This window comes from Lithobates pipiens, unplaced genomic scaffold (genome assembly GCF_037356315.1).
Source record: "Lithobates pipiens isolate NorthernLeopardFrog02 unplaced genomic scaffold, aLitPip1_a1.2 Scaffold_8, whole genome shotgun sequence".
NCBI lineage: Eukaryota > Metazoa > Chordata > Amphibia > Anura > Ranidae > Lithobates > Lithobates pipiens.
The window spans coordinates 143,335,892-143,354,834 of NW_027507903.1; the positions used below are offsets into that span (position 1 = coordinate 143,335,892).

At 40.1% G+C, this 18,943-nt stretch overlaps 1 protein-coding gene across 1 annotated transcript in view; it reads right to left on the reverse strand.

Moving 5' to 3' along the window:
* Window positions 1-18,943, reverse strand: part of PLXNA4 (plexin A4) — a 946,574-nt gene that overhangs the window by 109,275 nt on the left and 818,356 nt on the right. The window contains exons 20-22 of the mRNA XM_077468718.1: window positions 17,123-17,357; window positions 14,883-15,025; window positions 1,340-1,608 (exon numbers count right to left, since the gene is read on the reverse strand). Coding sequence (XP_077324844.1) covers window positions 1,340-1,608; window positions 14,883-15,025; window positions 17,123-17,357 — 647 coding nt within the window. The remainder of the gene's footprint in view (window positions 1-1,339; window positions 1,609-14,882; window positions 15,026-17,122; window positions 17,358-18,943) is intronic.

Here is an 18,943-nt window from a genome sequence, read left to right on the forward strand (position 1 = left end):
GATTGTTCCTCACTTTCTAAGTAGTCTGTAGGCCAGGAAGCAAAAGGAATTTTTTTCCAATGGAGATTTTCCTTATTGTCTTTGTGGTTACTATGACAGGATGGAAGGGGATATTTCACTAAAATGGACATAAGAAATGCTAAAAGTATACCATAGGTTTTAATACTCCCCTAATCATCTAAAACTAGAGAAACAAGATTTGGGCCGGAGCTTCCCTTTACTATTTAAAATCAATACAATTAAACTCTACATTAAATAAATGTAATTTACTAATATACTAGAAATAGCCCTTGGCAACTAAATGAAATGAGCCCCACAAACAATAGAATTTGCAGAAGTTCGCTAAATAGATAGAGCAACATGTATCTTCCAACTCTGGAAGTATCCAGAATAAAATAACTGCCTCATATTTAATTCATCATGAACACACTGAACATGTATCTGCTGTGCCTAAGCACATTGCTGTGTCAAGACCTCTGACTCCAAGCAGCATTCTGCTATATATAAAAAATTAAAATATAACTTCCTACTGCTTATTATGAAGCTTGCATGACTTTAACAAAGCCTGTTCTATAGCACAGAGGTCTTGGTTCACATGTGATCCATTCAACTTAGTGGACGTTCTATGTAAACACATAACACACAGCCCATAAATATAAAGTTCTATACATATATCCTGTCTTTATTTCAGTAATAAAATAAAAAACACAGGTTCAAACCCCCCTGACAGAATGCATACACTGAAGATGCTAGATGTTTATAACAACACTACTGTGTAACCTGCTGTTGTATTATGCAGTACCTGCCTTAAAATGTATATGTTCATACTGCTGATATCCACAAGAGTAAAGTCATAGTGTCAAAATCTAGAGTGCTGAGAGTTAGCTATAGATGACAATATAATAACAGAGCATGGCAGACATATAAATGTGAAATCATAGATGCCACGATCACAGTAAAAAGTGTACTATAAAAACTATAAACTTTCTGACACTTAGTATTGATAAAAAATACTGGCTCATATTTCAGAAAATGCCGTGATTGTGCTGTCATGTTTCCCATAGATTGTTTTGAAATGAACTTTGTCCCAGAGATGTACCTTTATTATTTATAGTTCCACAAAGCTGGCTATGCAACAAAACCCCAGAGACTCAAATAATAAGGCAGAGAGAGAAATTGGTAGAGTAGTAATATATCACAACCACTCAGAATTATTACTGAGAAACTCATACTGATCTAGCTTTAGAGAATTAAAATCTAAATATAATAAAAAATAGCCCTGAGCACATCATCAATGCTTTTTTAATTACTATAAGGTTTATTTATTAGTCAGACTCACCTTCTTAGTAACAATTTGGGGTGGTTTTTGCTTTCCAGGTTTTTGTCGATGAGATCAGACAGCAGTTGCTTTAGTACATCAGTGGCATACTCTAACTTGCTCTGCAAGACTGTCATAATGAGGGACGCCACATTGCCTCTATCACGCATGGAAAAGCTGCGCTGGGATTCAAGTGTCCGGATAAAGGAAAGGAGGAACACTTTATTGTTAATTTGCTGGGCAAACAGCTTGAGACCTTTCTCCACACGCTCCTGTCTGTAGCCGGGAACCTGTGGAAACATAAATAAATGTAGGCATGTTTGTTACCGACCGAAAAGTTTCAATATACAACCACAAACAAGTATTTCAATGAACTAAAGAAATTTTGCTCATGTAATAGCAATCGGAAATAATTATTTGGTGTGCTAACAGAACATTGATTAGAACAATGCCTAAAGCGGTAGTAAACACGCTCATTTTTTTTTTTACCACCTGCAAAGCAAAAGGCATAATGAGCTAGTATGCACCGCATACTAGCTCATTATAAAATACTTACCTTAGAACGAGGCCCCGACATCTGGCCCGATCCACACCGAGGAAGCTGACATGCTCCCTCTGCGTTTCTTCCGGGTATCGCGGCTCCAGCGCTGTGAGTGGCCGGAGCCGTGATATCGTCACTCCCGCGTATGCACGCGGGAGATTTCATCCCGGCCGGGTCCGGCCACTGCCGGACTTTCAGCCGAGAATCCCCTTGTGCGCATGCGCCGCTGCAGTCAGCGGTGCATACCGAGGGGAATATCTCCTAAACCGTACAGGTTTAGGAGATATTTTTTTTACCTAGCGGTAAGCCTTACTATAGGCTTTCCTGTAGGTAAAAGTAAAAAAATTTTGTATACAACCGCTTTAAAGTGCACCTGTGACCAGACTGTGGGCATTAGTAATATATAATTACTTTTATATGTTTAACAAGCAGTGCCCTAAAAACAAGACCTCACTGACCTTCTTAGTTGCAAGTACTATGGAATAATTAATGCTCAAAGATCACAACAGAAACTCTGAAGTCAGATTTCAGGTGGTTCCTAACACCTTACAGCATTTTCCCTTTGTTTACATGAGAAGGTTTACAAGATGCCAAGTCCCTACTGCCAGAAGAAGCAAGGGGAAAGAAACTGTGATTTTTAGCATCCCCGTGGTGCACTTTACATATTATTTTTTCCACAGTATTTGCAGCTACTGAGGTCACAGAAGGTTTTTTCTTATTGTTTCAAGCTCTTTTGCCACTTCTTTGAACTGTATAAATACTTTAAAGTTCAAAATCTGAGTGCAGATGCCCGCACTCTAAAGTACCTTATTTTCTTCTACATTGAACTAGCACAGGTCAGGCTGTGGTGTTACTCACAGTGTAACCGAAGACCTACTCCATCAATACTACTAGGCCATAATATGTATTTTACACATACTACAATCATGCTTGAGGTGACTGTAGCTGTATTAGTGCAATTGCGACAGGAAAAAATGGAGTACTGTCCGTGATACTTTTTATATTTGCATTATCATCCAATTTTCAGGAAAAGCTTTTGGGGTATGTCCCTTTCTTCAAGGTCTCAGCAGGATCTTCAAGGAGGCCTGAAAACTTGTATGATAGTGCAAATAAAAAAAAGTATCACAGACAGTACTCAATTGTTTCTGACACATACTACAGACAAGAGTAGTATATTCAGGACAGCATGGTGCTTGCAAGCAAGCCAGTGGGCAGTCTCTTTTTATCCAAATTACAGGTCTACATATGTTGCTTGTTTATAAATCTGAGCCTGATTACATTGCTTCAGCCCCTGTTTTATAGTGCATCCAGAAAGTATTCACAGTGCTTCACGTTTTCTCCATTTTGGTATGTTACAACCTTATTCCAAAACAGATTAAATTAATTATTTCCCTCAAAATTCTGCAAACAAAACCAACATTGAGCTTAGGTGCATCCTGTTTCCACTGATCATCCTTAAGATGTTTCTACAACTTGATTGGAGACCACCTGGGGTAAATTCGGTTGATTGGACATGATTAGGAAAGGCACATGCCTGTCTATATAGGTCCCACGGTTAACAGTGCATGTCAGAGCATGTCCAAGGAATTACCTGTAGACCTCTGAGACAGGATTGTATCAGATTTGGGGAAGGGTACAGAAAAAAGTTTGCAGCATTGTAGATCCCAATGAGCACAGTGGCTATCCTAATCCATAAATGGAACCACACCAGGACTCATACTAGAGCAGGCTGCCCAGCTAAACGGAGTGATTAAGGGAGAAGGACCTTAGTCAGGGAGGTGACCAAGAACTCAATGGTCACTCTGACAGAGCTCCAGCATTTCTCTGTGGAAAGAGGAGAACCTTCCAGAAGAACAACCATCTCTGCAGCACTCCACCAACCAGGCCTAGTAGAGTGGCTGTAAGGAGATTCCATAATACATTGCATTATTGGTTATTGATTTTGATTATTGATTTCACCCTGAGGATATAAGTTCAGGATTGCTTATCTGCTTAGTGATTGAAAGAGACTTTCTTGGTACATTTTAGAGAATCTATCTCATGACAGTATTGCTTAATAACTGAATTATCTCATTGCCATGTCTATCTATTTCTGTTAAATGTCTTCATCTTAGGAAACATCTGTTTGTGGTTTTTATCTCTGTACACTGTTACTGGGTATGAAAAGGCTAGAATTGGTTTTTAGGAAGTTGTGGCTGGGCACATCATGGTCAGCAGACGTTAACAGAAAGTAAGGAATCATTGAACTGTAATAGCTTGAAATACAGAGGTTAAGATTAAGGTCACAAGACATTAACGAATAATATGCTAATGAACATTTATGTGTATCCTTTTGATTGGCCCCCAAATTGGGGCAGAGTCTTGTAAAGACAGCATAAAACAGCGAATCCTGTATTAAAGAGTTGTAACCATTTCAGCATACCTATTGTGTGTGTGTATGCGTCATTGGTTAACCGCCGGCATGGACCTCCACTGAGCCATCTCTAAGAGCCTAGGCCACAAGGAGAAGACGGGCAACCTAACAGTTTTGGTACCAGAAGTGGGGTGTGGCGTTTGTTTGAACAGGTAAGACACATTCTGCTCCTTTTTACCTATTTTTGGTAACTGGTGTTGGTGCTTGCCCTGTTCAAATAACCTTGTATATCCACCCACTTACATAACTGTGCCTTCGCAACGGGCTAGGCTGGCCCCTTGGAAGGTTAGAGGGGCTCGCAGGTATTTTGGTTTTTTTGAGTAGTCTGACTAGGCTGGTCTGACTGTATTGAGTAGAGGTATATATATGTGTGTTTAAAACTCGGGAAGTATAGGATACGCCCGTAGTATAAGGAGTGGCTGAGTGGACGCCCAATCTTTTTGGGGGAAATATTGGAAAGTGCACTTATAATAACATGTTGATATAATGTAACTTTATTTGGCCATTGTATATATATATATATATAAGATTTTGCTTGTTTTTTCTTTTAGGTACCACCGTAAGTATTTAGGGTGTATAGAGAATTAGAGATAAGTGTATGATATATATATGTATGACAACTGAATGTAAAGTACTGTATTGATTTGAAAGGTTTTATTAAGGCATTACACATATATGCACTAAATGAACAACATATATCAGGAACCCAATTGTAGTGAGATAGCGCCCGCCTGCCCACATTGCACCTTTGGTTTACTGTTCCTTAGTGTTGACAGGACGTGGATCCTGCTTACCACTAGACCAACTGGGTTCTCATACCGACTTGGTGCAAGGGGAGTATATCCAACCACGAGGAGGGGTTTCCTATACCGAGTACTGAGGGTTAACCTTCATAGCTATATCAGCCCCACAGCAATAACAGACGAGGGGACTTATTCCCAAGTCAGGGAACAGATTATAGCACAAACAGGTTGCTTTCATCTCTGTCCCTGTACTAGACACACCCTACCAAGGTTATTGGATGGGGAATTCTGCAGCAACCCAGACCACGGCCAACCCATCCCCCTATGAGTATGTTAAAAACACACTACCGGGGCCACAGGTAGAACCTTTTTGGACACAGGTCAGAGAACGGTGCCAACAGCTAGGAATACATGACCCAGGACCACTAGGTCCCTGTTCAGAGGATGATTGGAAAGAGGTGAGCAAGGTGTGTCAGGTGCACAAGCACTCTTATCCACCTGGGAAATGGGAAGACACCCAGTACATGAAAGATTGTTACAAAACATGGAATAAATGCTTAGCCAAGTATAAAACAAAGTATGTAACTAAAGTCCCCACAGTAAAGCCTGTAAACTCACCCGCCCTATCTCAGCAACCTGAGGCACCACCACCCCCCCCTTATGTGATGGTTAAACAGGAAGATGGAACATTGGGTCCACGTCTTCAGCTGTATCCATCTTTGGACCCAGCAGTGTTGGCCACCATAGTGTATGGGGCAGCTGATCAGGCACAAGTTACACGATGGGAAAACGAAAGTAGAAGCAGGGAAGAGGAAGTCCGGGCAGAAGGTATACAAAGAAGGGAAGAAGAGAGGATTAGAAAAATGGAACCAAAGGAAAGGGAATTAGAAGAGAAGTTAAAAGAGCTTAGAGAAAGAAAGGAGGAATTAGAGGAGAAAATGTCTAGGAGGGAGGAAGAGCTAGAAGAGTACAAAAGAGAGCTGGATAAGAGGGAAGGTGAGATGAGAGAATATTCTGCGATAACTAAGGGAGAAAGGGATGGAAAGACCCTGAAAGAGTCCATGACCAAGAAGGTCTTTGGTCAAAAGAGGGGAAGATATTGGGCATACCAGAATCAAGCAGTGTTCTCATACTTTCCTATCTCCATGGTCCAGGACATATAGGTACCACCGCCCTAACGAACATATACACAAAGTCTTTCTGTACAAACAACTTAAATAAACAGGCAAAACTCCTCACCAGCAGTTGTATGACCTGTGCACAAAACAATGTTCAAGGGAAAAATCATGGATTACATGGCCACCTGCCCCCACCCCTGGGTCCCCTAACAGATTTACAAATAGACTTTACACACATGCCCAAACAAAAAGGCAATTTGAAATACCTTTGCGTGATCGTATGCAAATGGTCAGGCTGGGTTGAAGGTATTCCGTGTACAGGTGAGACTGCTAAAATTGCTGCCAAATGCATACTGAACCATTGGGTTTGTAGGTTTGGAATACCAACGGCCATATGGTCAGACAGAGGACCTGCCTTCAGCTCCTCTGTTACACAGACTTTAGCTAAGCTACTAGGCTTACAGTGGAAACTGCACATCCCTTACCACCCACAAAGTGCAGGGGTAGTGGAAAGAATGAACAGGAACATTAAAGACAAGTTAAAAAAGGCTACGGGGGGCACCATGAAAGGATGGTTGGATTACCTTCCTTCTGTCCTATTTCAGATCAGAACAACACCACATGCCAGAACAAAACTCTCGCCCTTTGAGATTTTGATGGGAGTTCCTGCAAACATAGAGCTGCCCCTCTTAGATCAAAACACTGACATTAACATCTATTCCCAACAGGAAATGTACGTGAAAAATCTGGTAAGTATGCTACAGGAAATGAACGAACAAGTCTCTGTCACCTTTTCTCCTATTTCCACAGAGCCGACACACCCCTTCATCCCAGGAGATCAAGTGCTAGTCAAGCAACTGGCCCACAAAAAGAGGATCGGACCAATCTACTCTGGACCTTGGAAGATAGAGAAGGTTTCCAGAACTGCTGCACTGACCGATCTAGGAAACACCTGGATCCACGCCAGCCGGTTAAAGAAGTGTCCACAGCAACCCCAGACCCCAGACCCGCCTCCAGCACCCCAGGACTCCTCTGACCAGGAACAGCAACCAGATTTGAAGGACGTTCAAGAAGGCATAAAGCAAATCTCTCTGAACGACAAGACAAATCCCTCACCCACAGGAAGAAACGAGTAACAGAACTTTGTACACAGTACCTGACAAAAATGATTTCCACTTCTGTGTCAGGAAGAACATTATGCTTCTGGACATGTCTGATTCTGATAGTATTCATACCTGTTTGGTTAATAGCAAATTGTGTGTACCATCCAGAAGATTTAGGGCTACTAGAAGGCATATGTGGGAAAGCACAGACAGCCAATGCACCTAGTTTAAAATATAAAAGAAGTATACACCCCACTGAACCCCCTTCAGGTTTAACCGACAAAATGTTGTTGTTAAAGTTTAAGTACAGTTATGCACAAAAGTCTGGTTTTGAGAAATGTTGGATATGCAGCAAACTCCACCCTAGTACAGCCAGAATCCCATTAATGGCCATTCCCTTAAACATCACTCCTTTCCTGAATGGAATACCCCCTATTGTTCTTGCCAATGTCATAAGAAAAAGTCCCAACAAGCCCCTCAGTTTTCAAATCGTGGGTAGAAGCCATGCTCCAGATTGGTGTTTCATAATGGGAAGCATTTCCAGGGGAGCTGAGGTGTGCAAATGGTCGAAACTTAATGTCTCCATGGCTTCCCTTACCGATAACTCATTTTTTCGCACCACAGACCCTGTGATAAATGCTACCATCTATGACCTTTTTAATTCTAGCTCCCACTCCCCGGTCACACAGTTATTAGCTCTGCTGATGGCATCTGGACATTCAAAAGGCGCAAGGACCATTGTTAGTCAACGACCCTTGGCATTAGGCAACACAACCTACATCTGTTGTGGCAAGCTCTGTTACCCATGGATTCCTGAGGAACCCCAAGGGTGGTGTTATCTTGCTAAAATAGTCCCTATAATGGGAGTAGTGGGGGATAATGGACAAGGACACCTACTTAAAGCTAGTACCCACCCAAGATACCCTCTAAAACACCTTGTGAAAAGAGAAATGTTCCTAGAAAAAGATATGACCTGGGCCTGGTTTCCTTCCTGGACAGGATGGGGAATAGATTTAATGAAGAAACTAAACAACTACACTTCAATCATAGATGAGATCTTGGAAAAGGACTCTGATGACATCACAAAACTAAACCTAGAAACCAGAGCAATTAGAAAACAACTAGAGCTACATGACCTGGCTATAGAAAGCATGAGTGCGGCCCTCACTGGCCTCTGTGAAATTACTGAGGACTATGAATGCTGCACCTGGATACATAACACGAGTATCGAGATCCCTGATTACTATGACATAATTGCACAACACAGAAAAGAGGTAAACAAGCTACAACAGGATGCAAGGGATATTGGGAAAACATGGGACCCTTTCTCTACAGGGTTCAGTTTAGGAGGTCTCACTTCATGGTTGAAGAACACTGCAATGACTATTTTCACCATACTGCTTTTCATATTGTTCTTGTATGCATGCTTCATGTTACTCAAATGCCTCTGCAGGAAGGGTAGCAAAGCACATTCCGAAACCATGAAGCTGACTTCCATTTCCAGAGATCCCACGGTATGGTACGAGAACCAGGAACATGAGGCCGGAGGATATGAATCCTTGAGGCGTGACGGAAAGGTAGAAAATGACCATTTCGATGATATCAAATGGTCAAAGGGAGGATTGTAAGGAGATTCCATAATACATTGCATTATTGGTTATTGATTTTGATTATTGATTTCACCCTGAGGATATAAGTTCAGGATTGCTTATCTGCTTAGTGATTGAAAGAGACTTTCTTGGTACATTTTAGAGAATCTATCTCATGACAGTATTGCTTAATAACTGAATTATCTCATTGCCATGTCTATCTATTTCTGTTAAATGTCTTCATCTTAGGAAACATCTGTTTGTGGTTTTTATCTCTGTACACTGTTACTGGGTATGAAAAGGCTAGAATTGGTTTTTAGGAAGTTGTGGCTGGGCACATCATGGTCAGCAGACGTTAACAGAAAGTAAGGAATCATTGAACTGTAATAGCTTGAAATACAGAGGTTAAGATTAAGGTCACAAGACATTAACGAATAATATGCTAATGAACATTTATGTGTATCATTTTGATTGGCCCCCAAATTGGGGCAGAGTCTTGTAAAGACAGCATAAAACAGCGAATCCTGTATTAAAGAGTTGTAACCATTTCAGCATACCTATTGTGTGTGTGTATGCGTCATTGGTTAACCGCCGGCGTGGACCTCCACTGAGCCATCTCTAAGAGCCTAGGCCACAAGGAGAAGACGGGCAACCTAACAGTGGCCAGACAAAAGCCACTCCTCAGCCAAAGGCACATGACAGCCCACCTGGAGTTTGCCAAAAGGCACCTGAAGTACTCTCAGACCTGGCCTGATGAAACAAAGTTTGAATTTTTTGGCCTAATTGGCAAGCGCCATGTGTGGAGGAAACCAGGCACCGCTTATAACCTTGAATGCCATCCCTACGGTGAAGCATGGTGGTGGCAGAATCATGCTGTGGGGATGTTTTTCAGTGGAGGAAACTGGGAGACTAGTCAGGATCGAGGGAAAGATGAATGCAGCAATGTACAAAGACATCCTTGATGAAAACCTGCTCCAGAGTGCTCTGGACCTCGGACTCGGGCAAAGATTCATCTTCCAATAGGACAACCACCCTAAGCACACAGCCAAGGTAACAAAGGAGTAGCTATGGGACAACCCTTGGAATGCCCTTAAGTTGCCCTGCCAGAGCCCAGGATTGAACATCTCTTGCGAGATCTGAAAATGACTGTGCACCAAAGCCCCCCATCCAAACCGATGGAGCTTGAGAGGTCCTGCAAAGACTTGAGGCTGTAATTGGTGCCAAAGGTGGTTCAACAAAGTATTGACCATAGGCTGTGAATACTTATGCACAAGTGATTTGTTTTTTGTTTTTTTATTTTTTTTAAATTTGCAAAGATTTCAAACAAACTTCTTTCATGTTGTCATTATGGGGTTTTGTTTGTAGAATTTTGAGGAAAATAAAGAATTTAATCCATTTTGGAATAAGGCTGTAACTACATAAATGTGGAAATTCATCAGTGCATTACCAGTGTTTAATAGTAGTGTTGGCTAAAAGCCTTTACTACAATAAGGAGTTCACATATGAACAAATCTTTTGCCAAAAAGACAGTTCTTTTGAACTCTTGATATGCCACATTTGTATAAACAGAAAAGTTGAACAGAGCACTGCTAAACATTCTCGTAAAAAGTGACTGTTCCCTACTTATGTGGTTCTTCTAAATGGAGAAATTATTCATTATCTTTGAGCGCATACAAAATACTAAAATATATTGGAGCACGTATATATTAAAGCCAAGCTAGGATATTGTCCTATTTTGTTTTTATGTCTTTAGTATTCAACAGAAACTTTATTCTGTCATGTAGCACTGATTGCATGGAAAACCAGCCTTAGGTCACACTTACAAAATTAGATTAAGGAAGCCTTGCAAATAAGTTCCTGTGTATCACTTTGATTCAGTACATCCTGCTGGAGTGCATGTTCATTTTAGACTTCATGTTGACTAAGAAAACACACTGCTTATGGTAAGAGTGCCAAAAAGACTACATTTACTGTAACTAAAATAAAGGAAGCAGGCACATTTGTTTACCATAGAAAAGTTTCTTCTTTAGCAATACATGTCATCTGTAAGCTACTGTAATTAGAAAAAGCACACAAATTGTGTGGGCTGCATAACCTGTCTAGAATATGAGTTGTAGAGAAGGACTTTTTCCAGCAATTAACTTCAAAAGACATCCCTTCCAGGGAACTGTTCTTGTTTGTACTAATTACTGTGAGGCAATTAGCAGGAGACTATAACAAAATAATTTCCATTAAGGTTGTTCTGTAGTATTTATAAATTATTTGCAGTGACTTTTCTTTTATACAGTGGTGTGAAAAAGTGTTTGACCCCTTCCTCATTTCCTGTTCCTTTGCATGTTTGTCACACTTAAGTGTTTCGGAACATCAAACCAATTTAAACAATAGTCAAGGACAACACAAGTAAACACAAAATGCAATTTGTAAATGAAGGTGTTTATTATTAAAGGTGAAAAAAAATCCAAACCATCATGGCCCTGTGTGAAAAAGTGATTGCCCCCTAAACCTAATAACTGGTTGGGCCACCCTTAGCAGCAACAACTGCAACCAAGCGTTTGCGATAACGTGCAATGAGGCTTTTACAGCGTCCTGGAGGAATTTTGGCCCACTCATCTTTGCAGAATTGTCCTAATTCAGTTACATTAGAGGGTTTTCGAGCATGAACGGCCTTTTTAAGGTCATACCACAACATCTCAATAGGATTCAGGTCAGGACTTTGGCTAGGCCACTCCAAAGTCTTCATTTTGTTTTTCTTCAGCCATTCGGTGGTGGACTTGCTGGTGTGTTTAGGATCATTGTCCTGCTGCAGAAACCAAGTTCGCTTCAGCTTGAGTACACGAACAGATGGTCGGACATTCTCCTTCAGGATCTCTTGGTAGACAGCAGAATTCATAGTTCCTTTTATCACGGAAAGTCTTTCAGGTCCTGAAGCAGCAAAACAGCCCCAGACCATCACACTACCACCACCATATTTTACTGTTGGTATAATGTTCTTTTTATGAAATGCAGTGTTCCTTCTACGCCAGATATACTTGGACACACACCTTCCAAAGAGTTCCACTTTTGTCTCATCGGTCCACAGAATGTTGTCCCAAAAGTCTTGGGGATCATCAAGATGTGTTGTGGAGAAATTGAGACGAGCTTTGATGTTCTTTTTGCTCAGCAGTGGTTTTCTCCTTGGAACTCTGCCATGCAGGCCATTTTTGCCCAGTCTTTTCCTGATGGTGGAGGCATGAACGCTGACCTTAACTGAGGCAAGTGAGGCCTGCAGTTCCTTGGACGTTGTTGTGGGGTCTTTTGTGACCTCTTGGATGAGTCGTCGCTGCGCTCTTGGGGTAATTTTGGGCGGCCGGCCACTCCTGGGAAGGTTCACCACTGTTCCATGTCTTCGCCATTTGTGGATAATGGCTCTCACTGTGGTTCGCTGGATTCCCAAAGCTTTGGAAATGGCTTTATAACCCTTTCCAGACTGATAGATCTCAATTACTTTCTTTCTCAATTGTTGCTGAATTTCTTTGGGTCTCGGCATGATGTGTAGCTTTTAAGGATCTTCTGGTGGACCTTACTGTGTCAAGCAGCTCCTATTTAAGTGATGCCTTGATTGTGAACAGGTGTGGCAATAATCAGGCCTGGGTGTGGCTAGAGAAATTGAACTCAGGTGTGGACAACCACAGTTATAGTATGTTTTAACAAGGGGGGGCAATCACTTTTTCACACAGGGCCATGATGGTTTGGATTTTTTTTCACCTTTAATAATAAACACCTTCATTTAAAAATTGCATTTTGTGTTTACTTGTGTTGTCCTTGACTTTTGTTTAAATTGGTTTGATGTTCCGAAACACTTAAGTGTGACAAACATGCAAAGGAACAGGAAATGAGGAAGGGGGCAAACACTTTTTCACACCACTGTATTATATTTGTTATATGTTTGTTAGTCATCAGAAAAGAACAAAACTTTGCCACTTGGGCATTTCCACTTGTGTTGAAATGGTTGATTGCTGTTATAAAAATGATCGCCAAGGATGAGCCAAACACCCCCAGGTTCGGTTCGTACCAGAACATCCGAATTGGCAAAAAAAATTTGGCAGAACACAGTAACACCGTTAAAGTCTATGGGACATGAAAAATCAAAGGTGCACATATTAAAGGCTTATATGCAAGTTAATGTCATAAAAAAAGTGTTTGGGGACCTTGGTCCTGCCCCAGGGGACATGTATCAATGCAAAAAAAAAGTTTTAAAAACTGATGTTTTTTCGGGAGCAGCGATTTTTTTAATGCTTAAAGTGAAACAATAAAAATGAAATATTCCTTTAAATATCGTGTCTGGGGGTGTATATAGTATGTCTATAAAGTTGTGCAGTTTTCCCATGTTTAGAACTGCAGCACAATTACATATATAAAGGAAAAAGGTAATTTAAAACTGATTGCAGCTGTGATGAATTGTTGGGTCTCAGAAATATAGATTAAACTCATTGAAAAAAATGGCATGGGCCCCCCCAATCCATTACCAGGCCCTTTGGGTCTGGTATGAATATTAAGGGGAACCCCGAACCAATAATGTAAAAAAAAATTGCATGGGGGTCCCCACAAAATTCATACCAGGCTCTTCAGATATGGTATGGCAATTAAGGGGAACCCTGTGCCAAATAAAAAAAAACAGTGTAGGAACCCCCCCAAAATCCATACCAGACCCTTCAGGTACCCTTCTGTACCTCCAGATCCTGGCCCCCCATGTGAATTGGTAATGGGGAAGCCATGGGGAAGCCACCGTGGCATCGGAGGGGGGTAGGGTCGCCCGTTTACCTTACTGGGTGGCCCCATCCTCAGTTTTATCACAGCTGTCACCAATGGGAAGCATCACTTGATGGGAGCCTCCCATGGAGGCAGAGGTGTTGCATTTTTTTTCTTTTTCCGGCTTGGCAGCAGCGTGATAGAAGATGAATGGACATCGCTGGACATTTTTATTTTTTATCTTTTAAAAAAGGCCTTGTCCCAAGCTGTCTCTTATCTTTTTTCTTAACATCTTTAACACTCTTTGTGAAATGGTAGGGGATCTGGAAGGTCCCCTTGTTAATGGGAGCTTCCAGATTCACATGGTGTGCCCCCTGCATGCATACCCCCACAACCACCAGCCACGATCAGTTTTAAATGACAATTTTCCCTTTAGAAATGTCATTTTTCTGCGGTACTGTTCTGAACAAGGGAAAAATTTGCCACTTTACAGGCATACTATCCCCAGGCACGGTATTTAAAGGAATATTTCATTTTTATTGTTTCTCTTTAAGCATTAAAAGCATTAAAAAAATCACTGCTCCCAAAAAAAATTGCCATTGATATATGTCCCCTGGGGCAGGACCCAGGTCCTCAAACACTTTTTATGACAATAACTTGCATACAAGCCTTTACAATGAGCACTTTTAATTTTTCATGTTAGTGTCCCATAGACTTTAACGGTGTTCCGGCGGGTTTCGAATTTGGCCCAAACACCACATACTGTTTGTTGTTCGTCCGAACATCCGAACAACCAAAGTTCGGCCTCAACTTATGCTCGGGCCGAACTGTTTACCCATCGCTATAGTTTGTACTGATGGAAAGAAGAGAAAATGTTTTTCTAAACTGTTAGACAAAAAATGTGCATTATTGTGCTTACAGTATATTTAGAATCAACATATACGATTTCAAAAATACATATTTTTTAAGTACTGGTACAGTAGGTTAAAGCAGACCATTCCCTCTAAAAGCTGTAGTTCATGAGTGATAATATTTCTAGTAAATACTTTGAGCCCTCCATACTCTGCACCCCTACATACAGACTTCAGCTGACGTCAAAATTAGGCACTTACACTGATTGCATGTAAACAATATATTTAATGATGTATTAAAGAAAAAATAAATGCATGAATTCCAGTCTCTTGTATTAGCCTAGAGTTCACTGTAAAGCTTAAAGATACAAATACTGTATAGGATGTGGTTACACTGTAAAGCATCCACCAGCAAACAAATGATTTCTGGAAATGCATCCTACTGTATATTGATATGGTATCTAGGACACTACAGTACCTCTAAGTCCCTCAGTACTGGGTGGTCTTCAATGCCAGGAAACAACACCCTCATGGTGTATGTACGATAATCCAAGAAAGGAATACCAGCTCCATCTAGGTCACTTGTCAGCTCATGGATATCTGTCTGAAGCTCAGCAAATGCTAAAATACAAGAAAAAAGGTTATGACACTCACAAATACCTCTAGAGTAGTTAATAGCAGGTACATTTTTATGTGAAGCAAACTCCTTGTTAACCTTGGTTTGGTGGATGTTAGTGAGATCTGTAACTGTGGAAAATGCACTTCACTTGAAATGATAAGATTATGACAAAGTGCAATGATCTCCTCTAGAGGGCAACAAAGAGATGCAGTATTGCCAAAGCTATACCAATATACACTTTCAGCATGATTTTAGTGAAATATATTAAAATGTTTTCAATTCATTTTTATACATTTATCAAACATATTTCAGCCTTCCATTTCACTTTTTAGCCTAGAAAATGCACTGAAATATAACATAAATGTGTTTGTTCCAAACATGCACAAGATGCCTATCCTTCATGTTTTAAGCAAATCAAGAAAAACCTTTACCCTAATGTTAGGAAATGTGGACAAGAATAGCATAAACAAGACTTAGGAATCCTAGGTTTAACACTTTAACCTTCCCAGTGTTCACAAAGCCACGGAAAGCCTCTGCAACACCAGGTTGTCATGACAATATATTATTGCCAGCTCTACTCCTGCTAATAACACAGAAAATGCAATTGAAAACAGGTTGTGGAATAATAATAAAATACTTTAGCTAAAACACTTAAAGGTCATCAAATTGAACCCATTTTGAGAAAAAAAAATTAACTTGTTAAGTATTTAAGTCTTACATTTTAAAGAAAAGCATTCAACATGTTCCTTATGTGCTGTACCCAATCAGTGACATTTTAAAATGTGTTCAAAATGGAAGAAGTAATCTCTTATAAGGCTTTTAAAGCACTTACATATGGCTAGCATAGCTCGTAAACCTGGTAAAAAGGATGGGGAGTCAGTAAGTTCAGTAAACAACCTTCAAAAGTGAACACTCAAAGTGTGGATACAATGCTTTGTTTGTATAGCAATTTAAAAAGATTTATGATTCAGTAAAAAATATATTTTTAATGTGTAATATAACATTTTTATTAAGATAGTCTAAAAGAAACGATAAAAATGTGACAACTTTGATAACAATTAACAGAATGATAATCTTGTGCTGCTACACATATGTCAAACCACCATATTATTTTTATGTCCAAATGCTTTTTTTTCAGAGTTCAAGTTCGACTACCTACACAGCCACTCATATACAAGATAGAGTGCTCCATTCCCTTGGAAAACAGTGTTCCTTGGTGGCCTACACTACTAGTCTGAATAAGGCTGCATTATAATATACATTTTATTTATTTATTTGTATTTTTTATCATTTGTATTTATAGAATCAACATATTTTGCATGCCCATAGACCTTCCAACATGTCTCTATACCTGTTCTACAAAGGGACTCTCAATCTAATATTCCTCAAGCACCCCTAGAGGCAATTTGGAAGAAACCAATTAAACACTGATATGATTTTGGGAGCAAATCAGAGCACCCGAGGAAGCTCATGCAAATATACAAATGGCATAAATATTGGTTCCTTTGTAGGACTAGGGGTACTTTCACACTGGGGTGGTGTCAGCATTAGTGGAAAAGTGCTGCTAGTGAGAACATTAGCACTTTTTGGCCACTAGCGGAGCACCTTTAACCCCTGCTTTTCATCACTTATCCAAGTGGCTTCCTCAGTTCTAAGAGTGTCAGTAACTTGCTCAAGTAATTTATAATTACTTTGGTAACTCAGTCATCTTAGTCAAATTACTATGGTGGTATGCTATATGCAAAGGCAGATTTTGATTGTCAAAGAACAAGATAGGTTTAAAAGTCTGTTCTAATTATATAATCCAATGATCATGGTGACACTTATCCAGTAGCTGGGCAGGGCAATCCCCCAAAAAGCCTGTTTTGGAGGATCAAATCTAAATGTGCACCAAAGGTCTGTGTAAGATCACTTGTAGCCCCAAAACTGTTTCTGAAACTGTAAAAGACAATGTTCCATTTTAAACACAAATGGAAGGGTACACAGATGAAGCTGCTAATGCCTTCAGCCTATATTATAGCATTTGAGCATCCCTTGGAATCCTGACATAATAATACCAATAGAATGCACACAGTCATTTTTTGCTACGTAAAACCCACCTTCTTTACATTCCAAGGCTACCCGTGATTCCAAGTTGTCCATTTGCATTTGCAGCCTTTTCAAGGTTAAGTCACTTTCCCTGGATTTACGTTTATATGCGATAAGCACAGCCACAATGAAGATGATCAGCAGTCCTCCTGCTGCAGCAATGCTCACAATAGCTGGTACACTAAGTGGGCTATCAGGTGTTATATAAACCATACCAGGGGAGAACTCCATTCCACCAACTCGGGCCTACAAAGAGATGACCAATCACAGACATTAAAACCCGACTTTCAATCTTAAATCACACATCTACAAATTATTATATACATTGACCTTTATTTTTAAAAAGAATAACTGGTTGAACAAATGTCAGCAGCCCAAAATAGTATTTACAGTATATGCTGAACATACTTTCAATTTACAATAACTATGTTCATAAGGAAGTGTACTAAGGTCAGGGAGAAGAGAAAGACCAGAAGTAGTAATGTTATAAATGTAATATAACAGAAAAGCAGTTAGAATAAAAAAATTAAAGCTCTTTCACCTAAAGGTCATGTCAGATGTGCAATCAGGTTGCTAGTAACCACTTACCAACAACAGATTGCAAACAGACCACTTAGCTCTTCCTACTGAGTTACTCCCTTACTAGCTGGACAGCCTCACTACTTCCACTAGTGAGAGAAATTCTGCTGGGCCAGCTGGATCAGTGAGGAAGAGGTCTCATTAGGGGCAATGGATCCCTTATCTGAGTGGTCCTGCCAGTGGCGACACATCAGGAAAGGATAATGTGCCCCCTTTATTGTAAACCTAAAACAAGAAGTAGAGAATGCAAATTTTTAGGGCTTATGTACATGCTTATGTACATGCTTGTGGCATGTAAACGTATATGAGTCAACACAAATTATGTCACATGTTAACGTGTGTTGTGTTAAGGCAACCCATTGGAATAAATGACCTGCCAATGCATCAAAATATCCCAAAATCAGACACGCCTTACATTTTGTAATGTAATGTACCCCAACATACTATGGTGAATTGTACTGCATTGTAGCAAGCTGCAAACGATATGTGGGTTGCACATGTAACATGCGATAAACATGGGCCCCCAATATATTGCTCTGTTTGCTGACTATCCCACTAAAAAAATATAAAAGAAGCATAGTAGTTAACTTTTTCTTAAAGTTGGCACCACTGAATGCGGATTATTTTTTATAAAATTTTTATTGCAGTGAGTATTAGATGCTAGTAAAAGTTCATGCACACAGGATGTTTTTAAAATGCCAGCACTACAGCAGCATTAAAAAGGCACGTTTTTACATTCACATTTTTGCCCGGTTCCCCGCATTAGCATTTTTGGGCATTTTTTATTGAAAACACTCTCTATAATGTAAAAATGCCTAAAAACGTCAAACGTGGCTTGACGCATTTAGCCATTTTTTTTTAGCCGTTTTTAGTTCTTAAAGCTCGTTTTAACTGCGATTGAAAGCCAAGGCTGGCTATTTTTTCTACTGCCACTAAATACTTATGCCTCCAAACGCCTCTGACAGTTTATGTGTGCATGGACACATAGGCTAACATGGAGGGGCTTTTAGAGGCAGTTAAAAAACATTAAATGCCCCTAACAGCAGCTGTAAAAACGTCCTGTGTGCATGAGCCCTAAAAGAGATTGTTTGACTCAGCCTCCTGCAGTCCACCAGGCAAACAAAACCACAGGAACAGTGTTATGACAAAACTACTCTGTATGTCAGTAGACACTACTATATTAATTTGAGATCAGTAAGATATGTCCCTGATCATTTCTTTCTGATAGATTGTGTCAGAATAAATTACCAGAG